Source organism: Dryobates pubescens, chromosome 15 (assembly GCF_014839835.1).
Source record: "Dryobates pubescens isolate bDryPub1 chromosome 15, bDryPub1.pri, whole genome shotgun sequence".
Taxonomy (NCBI): Eukaryota; Metazoa; Chordata; class Aves; order Piciformes; family Picidae; genus Dryobates; species Dryobates pubescens.
The window spans coordinates 25,502,217-25,522,930 of record NC_071626.1 but is presented as its reverse complement, the minus strand read 5'-3'; the positions used below and the strand labels follow the sequence as shown (position 1 = coordinate 25,522,930).

Below are 20,714 nucleotides of genomic sequence, written 5' to 3'. Positions count from 1 at the left end.
TCTATTCTATTCTATTCTATTCTATTCTATTCTACTCTACTCTACTCTACTCTACTCTACTCTACTCTACTCTACTCTACTCTACTCTACTCTACTCTATTCCTATTCTATTCTATTCTATTCTATTCTATTCTATTCTATTTTATTCTATTCTATTCCTATTCTATTCTATTCTATTCTATTCTATTCTATTCTATTCTATTCTATTCTATTCTATCTCTTGTATCTCTTGTTTCTATCTCTTGTATCTCTTGTATGAGAGAGGCTTAAAAAAGAAGGGGGGGGAAAACCCCTCACAACAACAGCAACAAAAAAACCCCCAATCCCCAAACAGCTCTTAAAAACGATCCCAGGGTTTGTAAATGCTAAGGGACAGGACCCAGGGAAGCTAACCATAAGAGGAGAGATGCCAACCCTTCTAGAACAGTTTCTGCTGTTAAATATAGTGCAGCCACACTTGAAGGAAAATGGGGGAAATGCAAGCTAAATAAATACAGGAGGGGGGGAAAAAATCCCTTCCAAGCAATGGGTGTTTACTCTGGCACGCGACTGGCCTGCACTGCTTTTGACATATTAGGAAGATTCTTGGCTGGGAGCTCCCACAAGCACTTAAAAAAAGGCATGTGTTTCTTTTCAGAACTGAAGAGGCTTGGAATGTTTCTTTAAGCAGAATTCTTCTGATTTGTTGTTTTGGTTTTTTTTTTTTTAATTATTATTTTTTAAAATGATTTCTCTCTCTTTTTTTTTTTTTTGTCCTTTTGAATTTGTCTGTGCAGGTTCTGGGTGGATTTCCTTAACTCCATTCCTCAGACCATTTGAAATAATTATTTTACTGACTATTTTTGCCAATTGTGTGGCCTTAGCTATCTATATCCCCTTTCCAGAAGATGATTCCAATGCCACCAATTCCAATCTGGTAAGTCCTGGATGGTTCTTTACCTCTTCCTGTGGTGAAAATCCTTTGGAAGTGATGGGACAGACTGTTGTCAGCGAGGCAGCGTGGCTCCATTCTCTTCTTTGGTGGATACACCGAGGTGGACAGTGGTTTTGAGTGAGGTGTGTCCTCTCTTGAGGCTAGCTCTTGTTTCAGTCGATCTGGCTTTACAAAGCAGTGTTTCAGAGCGCCTGCTGCTGCTGCTGTGTGTGATGTTTTGGATACCAAACCTCTGCATGCTGCAGAAGGGGTTGGTGAGGTGGAAACTGCAGGTGTTTGGCCAAAGCCATCTTTGAGCCGTGGATTGTATGGTTGGGGTTTCGCCTTACAAAATGCCCCTGTGAGATGAATGTTGTCCTGAGGTGATCCACGAGCTCCCCTGTCGCAGGGGGGACTGTTTGAACAGTGTTTGGTTGAGGTGGTTTGGGCTGTTTCTGTCCTTTTTCGGTTTTCTTCCCTCTTGGTGGGGGAGTAGAGCTCGTGCCTCTGTTGTTGCTGATGCTAATGTTGATGCTTTGGGATAGAGCTGTCCATAGGAAAAGTGAGAATACTTACTTTTGGCCTAGCATGAAGTCACAGCAAGGAATTCTGTTCAGTAAGGGCACAGCACAGACCAGCTCTGGAAGGCCATTCACTTGGTTAGCAGAAAGGATTCTTCTTCCTCTCAAAGGTGTGAAGGAATCTCCTGCTTGTCTGCTTGGATCACGATGACAGCTTGGTGCTCTGAGGTTCAGAGTTGGGAGACCACTTCCTGATGAAAATTTACTAAGGTCTAAGCAATTTTAGAGGAGGACAGCAAAAGCCAAGCTTCCAAAGTAGGGATAATTGGGAGGGCTGATAGACAGTGACATTAAAAACTGATCTTGGAAGTCAGTCATTGGATTCAATATCTCTCCAAGCTGTATCAGACTTTGCTGGAACAGCACTTCTGTGTTTGAAACAACCAAAAACCCAACCAAACTAAAAAGTTGTAGTGTGTTTTTACACTGTGGCTTCTTAAAGAAGCTTAAAAATGGGAGCAGCAGGAGAGAAGTGATTGTTAACCTTTAACCATTCTCTGTACGGACAGCATCTGTCAGTTAGCCATGTTTCTCTTTTGCTGTTGTCTCACTGCCAGCTTAACTTGCTGTTTAGCAGTGAGTTGTGCTGTGTACATTTCTAACACTTCAGTGTGGTACCTTGCAAAAAGGAATATAGAACCCCCAACCCAAAACCCCCCAAGCAGGTTCATCTGCTGGCTAGAAAAGACAGCAGCTTCGTTGCACGTGTTGAGCTGCACGGTTGAAAGAGGAAAATGAAGCAGAGTTGATGGCTAGGGAACTCTTAATTTGTCTTGAGTTTAATTGGATGTGGATGTTTGTCTCATTTTAGTGAGGAGACTGCTGGCTAATGCTAGGCTGGGAGTATCTTCCTAATTTAATAAGGTCTATGTAAGCTGTTCTGCTTGCAAAAAACACGTGTACCTTGTGTGCTGAATTGCCTCTCTTCTCCAAGATGTATTTTGCATCACTTGGTCCATCTGTCACTGCCTTCCCCTTGCTTTTGGGGAAGATTTAAAAGACAACAAGCAAGAATTATCTCAGGAAGATTAAAAAATGTTATATCCTTGAGAATGAGGAGGCATTGTTAATTCATCTACGGAGCTGTGTGGCAGAGGCAAGGGGAGAGGAGAGTAAATTGGGGAGTCTGCATGGCAACACTTTGGGACTTAATGGAAGAGGTGATTAAAAATGGAAAATGGGGTTTGTGAAGTCAGGATTTCATTCCAAACTGGAACTCAGTAGCCTTTGGTCCTGTGATGTTCTGTCAGTCCCTGGTTGTGTTTGTAGGCCTTGGTGTGGTTTATCTTGCTTTCTCAGGGTAATGTTCATCTCTCTCAGCACGTGGATGCTCCTGCTGGGACGCACGCTCTTGGAGCAGATGTCATATGCTGCATTCAGAAACTTGACGCAGAACGGTGAAGAGTTGTGTGTTGTGATCAGTGAATAACAGGGAGGGGAAGTGGAGGCAAATGGATGAGATAAGGGTGGAAGTGAAAAATAAAAAGGTGGTAGTTGTGTCTTGGAATGGGATGAAAGACTAGATGAAACTCAGAGTTAAAGGGAAGCTATTCCAGATTGTAGGAACTACAGAAGAGTTGGACCTTGCTCTCACAGCACCAAACCATACATGAAAATGACTAGAAGGAAGCTGAGGCTAGTGATAAGTTCCTGTAAAAGCTCATGTACTCCCTTGATTTATCTGATTTTACTCTTAAGGTGGTTTTTTGCCCTCCCTGTAAGCAGGCATTTTGCAATCAGATGTATTTTGGAGCCATGGAACTTAGAGCTCCAAAGTCTACAGGCTGACAGAGGAAAGGAGTGTGTGTCTGCAATGTGTGCACACAGGCTCACAGCCTGCACAGGGGTGTGTGTGTCTGGCCAAAGGGGTACAGACTCCTCCTAACTGCCCAGAAGACAGTTTCACCTGTGCAAGAGCTCTCGATTCAGTTCCAATTTGCGTTTTAGTTCAGTTAGAGGTAAAGCTCCCACAGAAGCTCCCACACCCCTGGTTTCCTGAGCCATCCCTACCTCCCTCATCTATGAAGAAACTAACTACAGAAAGCATCTGATGGATAGTAGCTGCTTTGCAAAGTCTGGAAGTGACACAAACTTTCCAATAAGCTGACACTTCTCCCTTAGGCTCAGAGGATGCCTTCTTCAAGCTTTCATTATAACTTTTCAAACAATACTTTCTTTGGGGGTCTGTGAAGTAAAAATACAATCAGTTATTATTAACAAACTCATGGAGTAGAGAGTGGTGAGAGAAGACAAAGGACTTCTGACCTGTGTGTGTGATGGTTTAGCTCAAGGGCTAACCTGCTTGCTCCCCTAACACAAAAATGAGGGGAAAGTAACACACACACCTCAGGGCTGAGATAAAGAGAGAAAAGTTTAATGTAACATAAGATATTTGGTGTTGGATGATAGGTTGGACATGATGATCTTGAAGGTCTCTTCCAACCTGGTCTATTCTATTCTATTCTGTTCTGTTCTGTTCTGTTCTATTCTATTCTGTTCTATTCTATTCTATTCTATTCTATTCTGTTCTATTCTGTTCTATTCTATTCTATTCTATTCTGTTCTATTCTGTTCTGTTCTATTCTATTCTATTCTATTCTGTTCTATTCTATTCTATTCTATTCTATAATCACAACATTAATTACCTTAGCTAATAATCTAATTAATCTACTAATCCAATGGATGATGACCTTAGTTTAGCCTGTTTGCAGAGGCAGCCCAGTGAAATACAGAGGGGAAAAAACCCAGCATAAAATAGAAAACCAAACCCAGAAGCTACCTGGCTCCCACCCATTCCACCACCATGCCTGCAGAAAGCCAGCACCCGAGGTACCCAGAACCCAGAAGCAGCAGCCAGAAGAGGAGGCCTCCCATGTTGCAATCTGATCTTCAAGCCCCATCACACTTTGCTCCAGCCAGCAGTTTGATTTGCGAAGCTGGCATCACTGCAGCACGGTGTGGAGAACAGCAGCAGGTTCAACTCAATCCGTGATGGAGCAGCTTCTCCTCTTTGTTCAAGTAGAAAAGTGATAGCTTAAGAATGTTTCCATAAATAATTGTTGGGTTTGAATGTCAGAGGTATGATCAGTCATTGGTCAGGCAGGGCATGCTTACTGCTGTATGCCTTCTGCACAGGTCTTGAGGAGGCACATGCCTCACCTTTTGTACACATGCCTGTACAAAACCAGCAAGCTACAGACAGATCTTCATTTTAATAAGCCTTGTCTTTAGGTGCAAGATTTCTTTGGTGTGAAGGCTCTGGGGAGTCCTAATAGCAGCCTTCTGCTAACTGAAGGAGCTGCAAGAAGGCTGGAGAGGCACTGTTTAGAAAGGGCTGTAGTGACAGGATGAAGGGCAGTGGTTTGAAATTAGAGAAGAGCAGATTTAGACTGGAAGGAAGGAACAGGTTTTGCACGGTGAGAGTGGTGGAACACTGGAACAGGTTGCCCAGGGAGGTGGTTGAGGCCCCATCCCTGGAGATACTGAAGATCAGGATCGACAGGGCTCTAGGCACGCTGCTCTAGCTGAGGATGTCCCTGCTAAATGCTGATAGATGGCCCTTGGAGGGTCCTTCTAACCCAAACCATTCTATGATGCCACAGTAATTAGTATGGAAGTGAAATCAGAAGACTGCCCCTTCCTGTTTGTGTTAGTGAGGGATTGTGATTAGCTGCTGTGTGTTATTTAGTCCAAACAGCACACGGATGTGCCGACTGGTGTTCTGCATTCTGACTTCTAGTGATAGGAATAACAGCAGTAAGAATAACAATCATAATATTTTATTACTAGTATTACTAGAAGTAGATGTGTTCGTATTATCAGTGTGGTGGTGTTAGTAGTAATATTGTTATTGGTATTATTATTGGCATTATTATGCCTTTCAATCCTCAAGCCATGTTTATTGAGTCTAGGAGGGGTAACTTGGCCTGTGAAGCACTTTCAATTTATACTGAAACCTGAAGATTTTGTGCCTTTCATTTTATGCTCACTGCAGTGTCTTTGTCACTGGCTTTAGGGAGCATCCCAGAATATCATAATGCAGTAATAAGAAATGCCTGCATGTGTCTTCAGGAGTTTCAATCATTGGCAGCTCCAAGTGTGTTCACTGCAGAGCTCTTGAACTGGCACAAGTGAAAGGGAGGTGGTTTGGGGGGCCAAATTTTCTGGCATAAAGGAACTCTGCTGAGACTTTGCTTAAATTTCATAGAATCATAGAATTGTCAGGGTTGGAAGACACCTCAAGGATCATCCATTTCCATCACCCCTGCCATGGCCAGGGACACCTCACACTACAGCAGGTTGCTCACAGCCACATCCAGCCTGGCTGCAAACACCTCCAGGGATGAGGCTTCCACCACCTCCCTGGGCGCAACCTGTGCCAGGCTCTCACCACCCTCATGGGGAAGAACTTCTTCCTGACATCCAATCTGAACCTACTCATTTCTATTTTTGTTCCATTCCCCCCAGTCCTATCCCTCTCTGACACCCTCAAAAGTCCCTCCCCAGCTTTCTTGTAGCCTCCTTCAGATACTGGAAGGCCTCAAGTAGGTCTCCTCAGAGCCTTCTCTTCTCCAGCCTGCACAACCCTAACTCTTTCAGTCTGTCTCCAGAGCAGAGCAGCTCCAGCCCTCTGCTCACCCTCATGGCCCTTCTCTGGACACCTTCCAGCACCTCCAGATCCTTCCCGTATGCCCAGTAAGAAAAGCTCATGCATGTGCTGTGCATAGAAGAGTTATGCATTCTCTTCATACAGCTGGAAAAGATGGAGCTAGTTTGAGGGAAATTAAAGTTAGCCTGCTTGAGAGGGTGTGAGACAGGGGCTTTCTGCTTGTTATCCTGTCAATTGTGCATCAGATCAGGGCTACAGTATGCTCAGGACTATAGAGTGCCTAAGGTAGGAGCTGAGAAAGGAAAATGTTTCTGTCACTTTCCTGGCAATTCCAAATGGCACAGCATGGTGATATCATGACGAGGTTCAGACCAAAGCCTGCAGCATGTTCTGTGGATGGGGCTCACTCAGTTGTTTATGCTTTGGATAAATAGCAGGAGAAGATTCCCTGTGGTGTTTCGGTAGCTTTGCTTTCCCTGCTTTGTCCTCTTTACAGGAAGGAAATCCTGTTGTACACCAGTTACATTTGAAACAAGACCTCTTTTGCTCATATGTGAGCTTAGAGTGGGATGTCACCTTCAGTCTCATTTGCAGCTGAGGAGGGGGCAGCCTCTGCTCCTTGGTGGCAAGAGACATGAGCAGAGGGAATGGTTCCAAGCTTTGCCAGGGGAGGTTCAGGCTGGATGCTAGGAACTATTTCTTCCCAGAGAGGGTTCTCAGACACTGGAATGGTCTGCCCAGGGCAGTGCTGGAGCCACCATCCCTGGAGGTGTTTAAGCAGTGTGTGGAGCTGGTGCTTAGGGACATGGTTCGGTGTTGCCCCTGCAGTGCTGGGTGGAAGGTTGGACTGGATGAGCTTGGAGGTCTCTTCCAAACAGGTGTTTTGTGTGATTCTGTAATAGCTGAAATGGGACCCTCTGAAAGGAAAACTGGAATCTCAGCTTGCTTCTGAGTGCTTTTGCCAGTGAATGTTGTGGGAATGCCTGCCTGTGGAAGGAATGGAAAGGGGGCTTGCTGTTCAGGAAGGTTCACCTGCTTTATTAACTGGGGAATTATGGCAGTGTCCAGCTGATAAGGTGATTCCTGGACAAAACAAGTAAGTCTCTAACCTTTTTGCATTTGCAGCAGACTGACACAGTAGGTATGGGAATGGCTACACATCTCTCTCTCTATATATATATCTCCTTTCTAGATATTGACATAACAAACTCCATTTTTTGTAACAGAGAATTCTGGAGTCAGCATCTTGAACTGTCTTTCATTTCTCTGGTGCAAGGTCAGAAAGTGTTAGCAAAGTGCAGGTGAGGGGGTCAGGAAAAGCAGAGATGTCTTTTCTGGATAGGGCTAAGGAAAAATGCTGCTTGAAAAGCTCTTGCTTCTCTTGTGCTGTTGCTATCAGCCTCCTGTGTGACAGTTCCCAGCTGGCAGCTGAATACAGTAATGAGATGTGCTAACATTAGCAGTGAGGTGCAGGGTAGGGTAGAGTGGGTTCCAAGCTAATAAGCTCTCATAGGTTTATTAGCTTGGGCCTCATGTCAGCACTGCTACAGCTGGGGGAGCTTACTGGATTTGAAAAGGGAGGGGTGACAGAAGCTGGAAAAAAAGGGTCTGAAGAGGTTGCAAAGGAATCAAAACCAGGATGAGGAGAGACAAAGAAAGGCGATTGTCCCAAAACTCCTTGAGGACTTCCTTCAGAAAGATTGTGAGTCACTGAGTTGAGCAATGCCAAGGAAGTTGAGTACGATGGGATTTAGACTCAGCATCTCCCAAAGTCCTCAGAAGCCCTGCCTCTGGCAGTAGTGAGATGCAGGGTGGAAGAAATGCATTGAGTCTGAGAGGAGGACATTCAAACTTGCCTGCTGGTTTTGATGCTGGCAAACTCTCTGGCCTTGGGTGAATTGCTGTCTCAATTTTCCCAGCTGCAGAGTGGGTTGGTTACTGCTCTCATAGTGAAGGTAGTTACTCAGTGCCTTGCATCAAACAGACCATTACAAGGATTGCTGTAGAGCAGACTGTCAAGGAAAGAGGACAGACTGAAGGAGTTGGGGCTGTTCAGTCTGGAGAAGAGAAGGCTCCGAGGTGACCTCATTGTGGCCTTCCAGTATCTGAAGGGGGCTACAAGAAGGCTGGGGAGGGACTGCTCAGGATCTCAGGGAGTGCTAGGACTAGGGGGAATGGAATGAAGCTGGAGGTGGGGAGATTCAGGCTGGAGGTGAGGAGGAAGTTCTTCCCCATGAGAGTGGAGAAGCCCTGGAATGGGTTGGGGCCCCGTCCCTGGAGGTGTTTAAGCCCAGGCTGGCTGAGGCTCTGGCCAGGCTGATCTAGTGTGGGGTGTCCCTGCCCATGGCAGGGGGGTTGGAACTAGATGATCCTTGTGGTCCCTTCCAACCCTGACTGATACTATGATTCTATGAAAATCTGTAGCAATAAATTCCATGCTAGTGGTCACTAGCTGAACAAGAAGGGTAAGAAGTAGGATGGGAGCCTCAGCTGTTTGCATTGGTCAGGACAGAATTTAGTTCCACACAGCATCGTCACAATTTGCCCCTGTTCATTGGATTGATTGGAGAGGAACTTTTGATGCTTAGATTTGCAGTCTTTGTATGTTCCTTTTAACATAGTGCTGTCATTACCTAGGCTTTGTGAAGACCAAGCTGGTAAAGCTGAGTTTGGGACCTATACTAGCAGGGCCAAACTGCTGGGTTCCCTGGTCAGACCTCTGCCACTTGAGTTGTCTGGGTAATCAATCAGCAGTGGTAAGAGGTTCTCCTCTGTGAAGATAGGTTTGGGAAAGCTGGGCAGAGGGATTCAGAGGGGTTTTTTTCCCCCACAACAGAGGAATGCTGAGCTCTGTTCCAGACTCTGGTGAAGAATAGACTCCAAGGGCTTCTCTGTACCTTTAGAAAAGGTTGTGACTTTTCCCTGGCTCTGTTTGTTTGTTTGTTTCAGGAATGCCTTTTCTGAACCTTGCTCCCCCTCAGCTCCAGTTATCTGAGCTCTAGCTCTTCCTGAGCTCTGTCATTTCTGCTCTTGTTGTTTACTTACAGTCCATACTTGAAGTTTCTTACCTTTCTACCATTCCATTAGCTCTTTTCTGTCTTGCCCAGGGCTTGCTCTTGAGCCTCAAGCAAATCCCAGCCTTCTGCTTCTCTTTGTACCAGTGGTCCCTTTGTCTTCCAGTCTGCGCTGCTTGTTGTTTACCTTCTCTTGATCTGTGCTGAGATCTCTTGTGGCTGTCCCCATTTTTTTGTTGCCTGTTAAATCTTTGCTTCAGCAAGTATTTTTTCTCCTTCTAGTCCAGCTTCCACCAGACCTGTCTCCTTGGCTTTCTCTTTTTCCTCCTCAGTGTAGTCTCCCATTGACAGGAGTTTCATGTGTTACTCCCCTGCTTTCCCATTGATCTCAGTGCTGTCCTCACTCAGCTTCAGCTCCCTCACTACTTCTCTTCTAAATTCTAAAGTTCCTTTCTGCTTCCAGACCTGGACTCTGTAACCAAGCAATCCCAGAGCTCCTTTCAGCTTCTTTCTTACTTTCAAGCTCCATTCTCAGCACATTGGCCTTGCAGCCTGAGCATATCCCTGGTTTGGCCTTAGCCCTTTTGCTTTTGAAATCAAGGTGCTTAGCAATGATCTCTGGACACCAGAAAGCAGAAGTGCAGAGAGAGTTGCCCCAACTCAGAGGTTCTTTATGTCAGCTTGATTCAGACCAGTTAAGAAGAGTTATTACATGGATCCTTGTAGCCCTTGCTCAGCTCAGTGGATGTGACATGTACCTGGAGGTCTGTGAGATGTCTGATCAGTGTTTGTAACGACAGTCTGGGTGTTAAGTCTTACCAAGTCTCTCTGGAGTCTCTGCAGAGGGAGGATTTTAAAGCCAGTCTGGCCAAATTTACGCAGGCAGGCAAAGCAAAAGATGCAGCCCTTGTTGAACCTCATGGGGTTCAATCAGAGCCAGTGCAGGGTCCTGCACCTGGGCCAGAACAATCCTCACTATCAGTACAAACTGGGGGAGGAGGGGATAGAAAGCAGCCCTGAGGAAGAGAACTTGAGGGTGCTGATGGATGAGAAGCTGGGCAGGAGCAGGCAGTGTGAGCTTGCAGCGCAGAAGGCCAAGGGCAGCCTGGGCTGCATCCAAAGCTGTGTTGCCAGAGATCCAGAGAGGTGATTCTGCCACTTTGCTCTGCTGAGACCTCACCTGGAGTACTGCATCCAGCTCTGGAGCCCTCAGTGCAGGAAGGACAAGGACCTGATGGAGCAGGTCCAGAGGAGGCCATGAAACTGATCAGGGGGTTGGAGCAGCTCTGCTACAAGGACAGGCTGAGGGAGCTGGGGGTGTTCAGCCTGCAGAAGAGAAGGCTCCTGGGAGACCTAATAGCAACCTTCCAGTACCTGAAGAGGGCTACAAGAAGGATGGAGAGAGACCTGCAGGGACAGGACCAGGGGCAATGGCTTCAAACTAGAGCAGAGCAGATAGCAGATTGAGATTGGATATCAGGACGAAGTTCTGCACCATGAGGGTAGTGGAACACTGGCACAGGTTGCCCAGGGAGGTGGTTTGTTCCCCATCCCTGGAGATATTGAAGGTGAGGCTGGACAGGGCTCTGGGCAGCCTGATCTAGTGGAGGATGTCCCTGCTGAGTGCAGAGGGGGTTGGACTGGGTGAGCTTTGGAGGTCCCTTCCAACCCAGCCCATTTCTGTGATTCTACACACAAAACCCCCATGAATTTGGCAGCTCATCTGACCTTGTGGCAAAGAATGTGATCACCACAGTAAAGAGTTGTTCAGATAATGTCTTTCTTGAAAGTGGCATTAAGCAGTGGACATTTGAAAGCAGTTTTGTCTGAAATAGTGCATGAATACTCAGCCTGAAACACTGAACTGGTAAAAATCACAATTAACAGCAGCTGGAAGCAGGATCTTAATAACAGAAAGGGCTGGATAGTTGTAACAGATGTAGTGCTTGAGATTCAGCCTCATTAATGCCTTCCATATTAAGATGCAACAGAGTGCCTCCCTGAATCAGGGAGATATTGAAGAGCAGCATAATAGGCTTTCAGAATTAAATAATCAATTATATATAATGCTGTTACAATATCCAGTACATTTATATTATGCAGTATATAATGGAGTAAAAGGAAGAGGATTAAGAGATACAGACCTAGAGGAAAATTAGGTTTCAGATTTCCTGAAGGAGAAAAACGTGCCTTTGAGGCAAAATTAAACTATCCAAGAAGGGCTGGACTGGTTTGGAGAAGCTGCAGAGGAGGGAACCTTTGCACAGACAGATGCAAGAGTGACAGAAAAAATGGGGTACTCCAATTGGCTTACCACAGGACTCTAAGTTGTGGGGACAAAAAATGGTCACACAAGCTAGTCCAAGTCCCCAGAAGCTCAATATGAACGGTCAGTGTGCAGCTGCAGCCCGGAGAACCACCCAGAGCCTGGGCTGCAGCAAGAGAAGTGTGGCCAGCAGGGCCAGGGAGGGGATTCTCCCCCTCTACACCGCTCTGCTGAGACCACAGCTGGAGCTCTGTGCCCAGTTCTGGAGCCTCTGTTACAGGAACGATCTGGAGGTGCTGGAAGGCATCCAGAGAAGGGCCATGAGGATGAGCAGAGGGCTGGAGCTGCTCTACTGGGAGGACAGACTGAGAGAGTTGGGGTTGTGCAGTCTGGAGAGGAGAAGGCTCTGAGGAGACCTTCTTGTGGCCTTCCAGGATCTGAAGGGGGCTCCAAGAAAGCTGGGGAGGGACTTTTGAGGGTGTCAGGGAGTGATAGGACTGGGGGGAATGGATCCAAGCTAGAGGAGGGGAGATTCAGATTGGATGTTAGGAAGAAGTTGTTCCCTATGAGGGTGGTGAGAGACTGGCACAGGTTGCCCAGGGAGGTGGTGGAAGCCTCATTCTTGAGGTTTAAAAGGCCAGCCTGGATGTGGCTCTGGGAAACCAGATCTGGTGTGAGGTGTCCCTGGGCATGGCAGGGGGGTTGGGACTGGATGTTCCTTGAGGTCCTTTCCAACCCTGACAATTCTGTGATTCTGTGAAACAGTAAACCTGGAATTTGCAGGATCCATGTTTCTTTTAGTGAGTTTGAAATTTTAGCCATGTGTTTTGGGCTTGATGTCAAGTTTATGAGTTTAGTCCAAGCATTAAAGCCATTTGTTCAGTTTGATTAGACAGCCCTGGTTACCATTTTCCTTTCTAAACTTCTGACTTACTGAGTATGTGTTAGATTTTTATTGCTTTTTGTGGGTTTTTAGGTGGTTATTATTCTTGCCTAGCAAACCCCAATGCCCTTTTCTTTTGGTCTTCCCTCCTGTCTCAGAAAGATAGGAGAAAGGTGGAAGCAGGCCAAGGAAGAGACTTTAAGTCCATTTTGTTTCACTGTGGTCTAATTCTTGCCCATTTCTTTTAAAAGCAGAGGAAATTTCCAAAATGGCATCTACTTTTCACAGGCTCACAGGAGGCTAGGGGTTGGAAGGCACCTCCAGTCCAACCCCCCTGCCAGAGCAGGACCAGGGAATCCAGCACAGGTCACACAGGAGCACATCCAGACAGGGATGGAAAGGCTCCAGAGAAGGAGACTCCACAACCTCTCTGGGCAGCCTGCTCCAGGGCTCTGGAACCCTCACAGTGAAGAAGTTCCTCCTCATGTTGAGGTGGAACCTCCTGTGCTGGAGTTTCCATCCATTGCCCCTTCTCCTATCCCAGGGCACAAGTGAGCAGAGGCTGTCCCTGTCCCTTCCCTCCTGACCCTCAGCCCTCAGCTATTGGTAGACATTGATCAGATCCCCTCTCAGCCTTCTCCTCTCCAGATTTTTTGTGTTTTCTTTTTGACACAAGTATCCTTAGCCCTACAAACCTGTGGGATGTTAGACTTGTCCTCATGAACTCAGCAGAATCCTTTTACTTATGATAGGAGCTGAGGCTCTGTGTCTTAGGTGCTTTTACCCAGGATCATTAGCTTCCTTTATGTACAGTTTATATTGTGCCACATTCTTGGGTTTTTCATCAGGCAAACTTCCCATTGACCTCCCTGGCCTTTACATGAGTGTCACCCAACCCCATCCCCTAATTCAGTGCATGGTATTGACAAACAATTGCTGGAACACAGGGCTGTGCTGACGTCTGCAGAATCATTGACTCTCAGGGCAATGCTCCTTCTATTTCAGAAACCTCAACAACTTTTCATAATGCCCTCAGAAAGAGAAGAATGGGTGTACTGCTTGCCAAGGGCTAGGGCTGCCAAGAGGGAAGAATGTTTTGTATGTTCATCAACATTTTGACTAGCTATTCCTCTGGAGGACAATTCCTGTTCCCCCCTCCCCCCTCACCATGTTTTCTAACTCCTAAAACGTGCAAGTCCTTGTTTCGTAGCATCTCTTCAGTCCTTCTGGCTGGGTGACAACCTGTACTTTAAAGCCAGCTAAGACCATCCTTGAACTGGAATTCTGAGGAACACTGGACAGTTTATAAATGAGTTTGTCCACAGGCTTATGGAACAAAATCTCTTTCCCTATACAGCAACCATGAAGAGCTGCTTATACTTACCAATTAGATTTATCTCTTAACAATACCATGTTGGAAGCTCACCACTTGGGGGAAGGCTTCCAGTACACAGCAGGAAATGCTCATTAACATCTCTTCAGTGTGCTGCATTCCTGACAGATGCTGGGAAGTTGGCACAGCAGATTATCCCCTTAAGAATCATAGAATCATAGAATTGCTAGGGTTGGAAAGGACCTCAAGGATCAACTAGTTCCAACCCTCTGCCATGGGCAGGGACACCTCACACTACGTCAGGTTGCCCAGAGCCACATCCAGCCTGGCCTTAAAAACCTCCAGGGATGAGGCTTCCACCACCTCCCTGGGCAACCTGTGTCTCACCACCCTCATGGGGAAGAACTTCTTCCTAACATCCAATTGAATCTCCCCATTTCTAGTTTTGCTCCATCCCCCCCAGTCCTATCACTCCCTGACACCCTCAAAAGTCCCTCCCCAGCTTTCTCCTAGCCCCCTTCAGATACTTGCTTAGCAAGTTCTGGTTTAGCTGAGCAAGGGGGGCTGGTCCATCTTTGGACTGCAGCGTTTTTCTAACCTTCTACTATCATCTTAATCAACCTGTGATGGTCTGTGGGAGACCAGGGAATGTGTATTTTGCTCGGCTGAGACACTTTAAAGAGGCATAAATGCAAAGTTTTGCTCATGCCTTATGTAAATTGGTGTCTGTATTACAGTATCACAGTCTCACAGTATAACTAAGGTTGGAAGAGACCCCAAGGATCATCAAGTCCAACCTGTTCCAACACACCTCACAACTAGACCATGGCACCAAGTGCCACGTCCAATCTCCCCTTGAACACCTCCAGGGACGGTGACTCCACCACCTCCCTGGGCAGCACATCCCAGTGACGAACGACTCGCTCGGTGAAGAACTTTTTCCTCACCTCGAGTCTAAACCTCCCCTGGCACAGCTTGGGACTGTGTCCTCTTGTTCTGGTGCTGGTTGCTTGGGAGAAGAGACCAACCCCTTCCTGTCTACAACTACCTTTCAGGTAGTTGTAGAGGGCAATGAGGTCACCCCTGAGCCTCATCTTCTCCAGGCTAAGCAACCCCAGCTCCCTCAGCCTCTCCTCACAGGGCTGTGCTCAAGGCCTCTCCCCAGCCTTGTTGCCCTTCTCTGGACACCTCCAAGTGTCTCAATGTCCTTCCTAAACTGAGGGGCCCAGAACTGGACACAGGACTCAAGGTGTGGCCTAACCAGTGCAGAGTCCAGGGGCAGAATGACTTCCCTGCTCCTGCTGGCCACACTATTCCTAATACAGGCCAGGATGCCATTGGCCCTCTTGGCCACCTGGGCACACTGCTGGCTCATGTTTAGGCAGGTGTCAATCAGCACCCCCAGGTCCCTCTCTGTTTGGCAGCTCTCAGCCACTCTGCCCCCAGCCTGTAGCTCTGCCTGGGGTTGCTGTGGCCAAAGTGCAGCCCCTGGCACTTGGGCTTGTTAAATGCCATGCCATTAGACTCTGCTCATCTGTCCAGTCGGTCGAGGTCCCTCTGCAATTGCTCCTGGTGAGCTTATCCTTGCAGGCTCCAATGCAGGACTCCACTGCAGGGCTGCTGGCCAAAGAAGTGTACGTGCTCTCTGATAACTGTTACCCTTCCGTGGCTCTGCTGGCTGGACACTTTCTGTACAATCTAGCTGTGGTATCAACACCTGTAGCCCTGTGCACTGCCTTTGGCAATGGCAGGAGCAGGATTCCCAGCTCCCACAGTATCAGCTTTGCAGAAGTGGTGTGTATGGTGCTCAGTAGCTCTTGGCAGCTGCGCAGCCCTGTTCAGGCTGTCCTGATAAACTTGCGCCGACGGAGAGTTTGGGGTTTTGGAATTCTTCCTCTTCTGCTGGCCTGCTATTGTCTGCTGCTTGCTATTGTCTCTCCAGCTCCTATTAGACACTGAAGCAGTCATTTGCATGTGATTATCTTCATCTGGTATGGCGCAATGTTTTGCTAGCTGGCACTAAATGTGCTTAATCTCTGAACGTTACTCTTTGATCCGCAGCACGGCGACCGCCTTTCATGTGGACCTTTCAAAATGCTTTCGTTCCACTGCCCTCAAATGTGGAACCTCACACAGGAATGGAACTTCCTAGTGTTGCATTACCCTTATTATTATTTTTATCCACCAAAAACCCACTTACAGTGCTGTTGTCCTTGTGTGGCCTTATTGTGTGCCAGAGTCACTTTAAAGCAAGAATCCTTGTTTTCAGCGAGATTGAGCAGCCAACTATGTGGCCACAAAGACTTTTTTTTTCCCCTCTTTTTGGTTTTTTTTCTGAGGGTCTAGTTCTAGCTGCATCATTGTTTCACAATCTAAACTGGCATTCAAAAACAAACAAACAAACAGAAAGTTTCTCCTCATGATGGTCACCAAGATGCGGTCTGAAGCCGAAGAGAGGCACAGCGGTGCCCTTCAGGATTAGTTGGCTGAGATGAAAGATGGCAAGATGAAATAGCAGGAAGAGAATGAGCAGCTCCTCTTCACCTCCTTTAGATGTTTGTGTAAAACCTTAACAGTGACAAACTGAGATCTCAAACACATATGACTTGCACCAAGGCAGGAACAGATAGTGGGGCATTTAACTGCTCACAGTTGTTTTCCTGTGGGGCTACGAGGGTGAGCAGAGGGCTGGAGCTCCTCTGCTGTGAGGACAGGCTGACAGAGTTGGGGTTGTTCAGTCTGGAGAACAAATTGTGGCCTTTCAGTATCTGAAGGGGGCTACAAGAAAGCTGGGGAGGGACTTTCTAGGGTGTCAGGGAGTGACAGGACTGGGGGGAATGGAAAAAAAACCTAGAAATAGGTAGATTCAGATTGGATGTCAGGAAGTTCTTCCCCCTGAGGGTGGTGAGAGACTGGCCCAGGTTGCCCAGGGAGGTGGTGGAAGCCTCGTGCCTGGAGGTTTTTAAGTCCAGGCTGGATGTGGCTGTGAGCAACCTTATGTAGTTGAGGTGTCCCTGCCAATGGCAGGGGGGTTGGAACTGGCTGATTCTTGAGGTTCCTTCCAACCCTGACAATTCTGTGAGTCTGTGATACTACCTCTGCTCTTTACAGACATTGCTGTTCTTGCAACAAAGGTAAGGGAACAGATAATTCCAACTTCCCTGTTCTGTAAAATGCCTCAGGTGCCTCCTGAGTCCAAGAAGCTAACTATGCACTTGCTTGTGCAAATACTGAGTAGCCACACAGAGCTCTGGTAATCGAGTGCTTCTCTATCTCCATCGGGAGCTTTCTATGAAGCCCAGTGCTGTGTGTCAAAGCAAAGAGAGCAATAGGGGAAAGGCATCTGCATGTAGCTATCCAGGCTGTGGTGTACACCTGATGGTGCATTGGTTCTACCAAGAGGAACAGGAGAAATCTCCTTGGAACTGGTATCCTGATGGTTGTAAGTCATTAGTCATGATTTACTCTTCCCTTACTCAACCTGCACCAAGTTTTAGCTGGGAACCAAGCCACTGACTGACTACTTTATTATTTTTTTCATAGCTCTTATCTTATTTAACATTTTCACTGTGTCCTACTTCTCATTTGACAATTACATAAGTTTTTATCCATCTCAGGGGTGTGATGCTTTCATCCTGACATAAATAAGTTCTTGTTTATAGCAGTTCAGACTCCAGCGTTGCCTCTTACTTAGTCAGATGTTCAACACGATTTACAGCACGCTCCAAAAGGACCTTCCAGTTCCAGCTCTCTTTAAAAATGATGGTAAAAAAGAGAATTGTATAAATATTAATGGCCAAATCTCTTTTGTCTCACATTTTCATTGTCCCTCTGTTAAAAGCAACACTACTGCCACTCTCTTTTTTGCCTTTTGAAGCATTAGGCTGTTGCCTTCAAGAATTTGGCAGCCCACAGGGGGGAAAAAACAAGCAGATGAAGCAAAGTGGAATGTTTGAGCCTTTCAGAGGCCAGGAAATAGGAGAATGTGTTAGACTCTGTGGATAGTTTCTCTGTGCTGAAATCTTATGGGGTGAAATAAAAAGAGGAAGGAAAAAAGAGGAAGGGGAAAAAAAAATACCTTCTGTGATGTATTTGTGAACTCCCAGCATGTCTAATCCTGTTAAGTTTTGAGTGTCACCTTGCAGGAGATAGATCTAGATGAGGGTGACTTGGGCTGAGCAGACAGAGAGCTGTTTTTTCCCCCCCTCAAAGGAGTAAAATAAGAACACTCCACAGAATTGGAAATTTAAATGGAAATACTATTCACAAGTGTATACAAAAGTATAATACACACCAATTCATAGAATGGTCCAGGCTGGAAGGGATCTCCAGAGCTCATCCAGGCCAACCTCCCTGCACCCAGCAGGGACATCCCCAACTAGATCAGGTTGCCCAGAGCCTCCTTGAGTCTTACCTTGAATATCTCCAGGGATGGGGAGCAAACCACCTCCCTGGACAACCTGTTCCAATGTTCCACCACCCTCATAGTAAAAGACTTGTTCCTGATATCCAATCTCAATCTGCTCTGCTCTAGTTTGAGGCCATTGCCCCTGGTCCTGTCCCTGCAGGCCTTTGCAAAGTCTCTCTCCATCCTTCCTGTAGCCTCCTTCAGGTACTGGAAGGTTGCTATTAGGTCTCCCCAGCGCCTTCTCCAGGCTGAACACCCCCAGCTCCCTCAGCCTATCCTTGTAACAGAGCTGCTCCAACCCCCAGATCATTTTCATGGCCTCCTCTGGACCCTCTCCATGAAGTCCATGTCCTTCCTACATTCAGCCTTGGCCCAGTTCTCCATCTGGGCTTTCTAAATCTTCACCACATCAAAACCTTCCAAAACCTTCCCCCCAGCTAGGGCAAACACCAGGCCTCAATGTGCCTCCCCCCATGCCTCCCTCCTTCCCCACACTAGGCCAAAATGATGTAGCTAAAAATTAGCTTTGGCAAGGCTGTAAACCTCCTGGATCTGCTCTGGGATCAAGGAGAGGACCTGGACCTCAGCAAGGCCTTTGACACCGTCCCCCATAGCAACCTCCTGGCCAAGCTGTCAGCCCATGGCTTGGATGGGAGCACACTGCGATGGGTTAGGAACTGGCTGGAGGCTGAGCCCAGAGAGTGGTGGTGAATGGTGCCACAGCCAGCTGGCAGCCAGGCACCAGTGGTGTGCCCCAGGGATCAGTGCTGGGCCCCAGCCTCTTTAACATCTTTATTGATGATCTGGATGAGGGCATTGAGTCCATCATCAGTAAATTTGCTGATGACACCAAGCTGGGGGCAGGAGTTGATCTGCTGGAGGGTAGAGAGGCTCTGCAGAGGGACCTTGACAGGCTGGGCAGATGGGCAGAGTCCAAGGGCAGGAGACTGAACACATCCAAGTGCCAGGTTCTGTACATTGGCCACAGCAACCCCATGCAGAGCTACAGGCTAGAGGCAGAGTGGCTGAGAGCAGCCAGGCAGAGAGGGACCTGGGGGTGCTGGTCGATGGTAGGCTGAACATGAGCCTGCAGTGTGCCCAGGCAGCCAAGAGGGCCAAGGGCATCCTGGCCTGCATCAGGAACAGTGTGGCCAGCAGGAGCAGGGAGGTCATTCTGCCCCTGTACACTGCACTGGTTAGGCCACACCTCGAGTCCTGTGTCCAGTTCTGGGCTCCTCAGTTTAGGAAGGAGGTTGACTTGCTGGAACGAGTCCAGAGAAGGGCAACAAAGTTGGTGAGGGGTTTGGAACACAGCCCTGTGAGGAGAGGCTGAGGGAGCTGGGGTTGCTTAGCCTGGAGAAGAGGAGACTCAGGGGTGACCTTATTGCTCTCTACAGCTACCTGAAGGGAGGTTGTAGACAGACGGATGTTGGTCTCTTCTCCCAGGCGGCCAGTACCAGAACAAGAGGACACAGTCTCAGGCTGCGCCAGGGGAGGTTCAGGCTAGATGTTAGGAAAAAGTTCTATACAGAAAGAGTGACTGCCCATTGGAATGGGCTGCCTGGGGAGGTGGTGGAGTCGCCATCACTGGAGGTTTTCAGGAGAAGACTTGATGGGGTGCTTGGTGCCATGGGTTAGTTGTTTGGGTGGTGTTGGATTGGTTGATGGGTTGGACACGATGATCTTGAAGGTCTCTTCCAACCTGGTTTATTCTTTGTATTCTATGTATTCTAAAAGGGAAGAACAAACTGTGAGCCCCCTTTATACAGGGAATATGCCACATGATGAAATAAGAATGATTACACTTTCTTGTGTCTGCCCTCCAGACTGTCCAGCCCCTTGGAGGACTGCTCCCTGTGGCTGATGCATCCCAGTCTTAAACCCATAACCGAGGCACACAGCATTCCAAAGGTTTAGAGAGCTGATCTAGGGAGCATGCAGTGCAGTGTTTGGGAGAAGCAAGTGCTGATGCAACTATGGAAATCAGTCTGATAAATATCTCTTGCAAGAAATTCTGCCCTGACTGACAGCCCCACTTTGGGAATGTTTGCCTTTGCTCTCGCGTTCCAATATCGTACTGCAAAAGGATGCCACAGAGATATTGATCCCTTTTCAGAGGAAGAGATAGCACAGCTTGTGTTCAAGATGCTTCTCGTGTACTTCTCTGCTCTATTCATCTTGGTTACTCAAGTCAATTTCCATGGCAGGTAGGTAACACTGTTAGGCTCAGGCATGAATCTCAAGCAGGGTGTTTAAAACAGTGTGATGGTTTGAATGAGAACCAAAAGGGTCAAACCAAACCAGTGGGTTAACCTGGCTGCTTTCCCAACACAGAAGTGAGGGAAATGTAACACACAAAAAAACCCCTGGGATTGAGACCAAGGGAAAAAAAAGGTGAGAGAAGAATAGAGTGTATTGATCAAATCAGGTAAACATGGCACAAAATGCACAACTCCCTTGGCCTGTTGTCCCCAAATGCACAACTCCCTTAGCCTGTTGTCCCCAAATGCACAACTCCCTTGGCCTGTTGTCCCCAAATGCACAACACCCTTGGCCTATTGCCCCAAATGCACAACTCCCTTAGCCTGTTGTCCCCAAATGCACAACTCCCTTGGCCTGTTGTCCCCAAATGCACAACACCCTTGGCCTATTGCCCCAAATGCACAACTCCCTTAGCCTGTTGTCCCCAAATGCTCAACTCCCTTAG

At 47.4% G+C, this 20,714-nt stretch overlaps 1 protein-coding gene across 1 annotated transcript in view; it reads left to right on the top strand.

Annotated features, from left to right (window-relative positions):
* CACNA1C (calcium voltage-gated channel subunit alpha1 C) overlaps positions 1 to 20,714 on the top strand; it is a 669,515-nt gene that overhangs the window by 63,431 nt on the left and 585,370 nt on the right. The window contains exon 3 of the mRNA XM_054168007.1: positions 813 to 916. Coding sequence (XP_054023982.1) covers positions 813 to 916 — 104 coding nt within the window. The remainder of the gene's footprint in view (positions 1 to 812; positions 917 to 20,714) is intronic.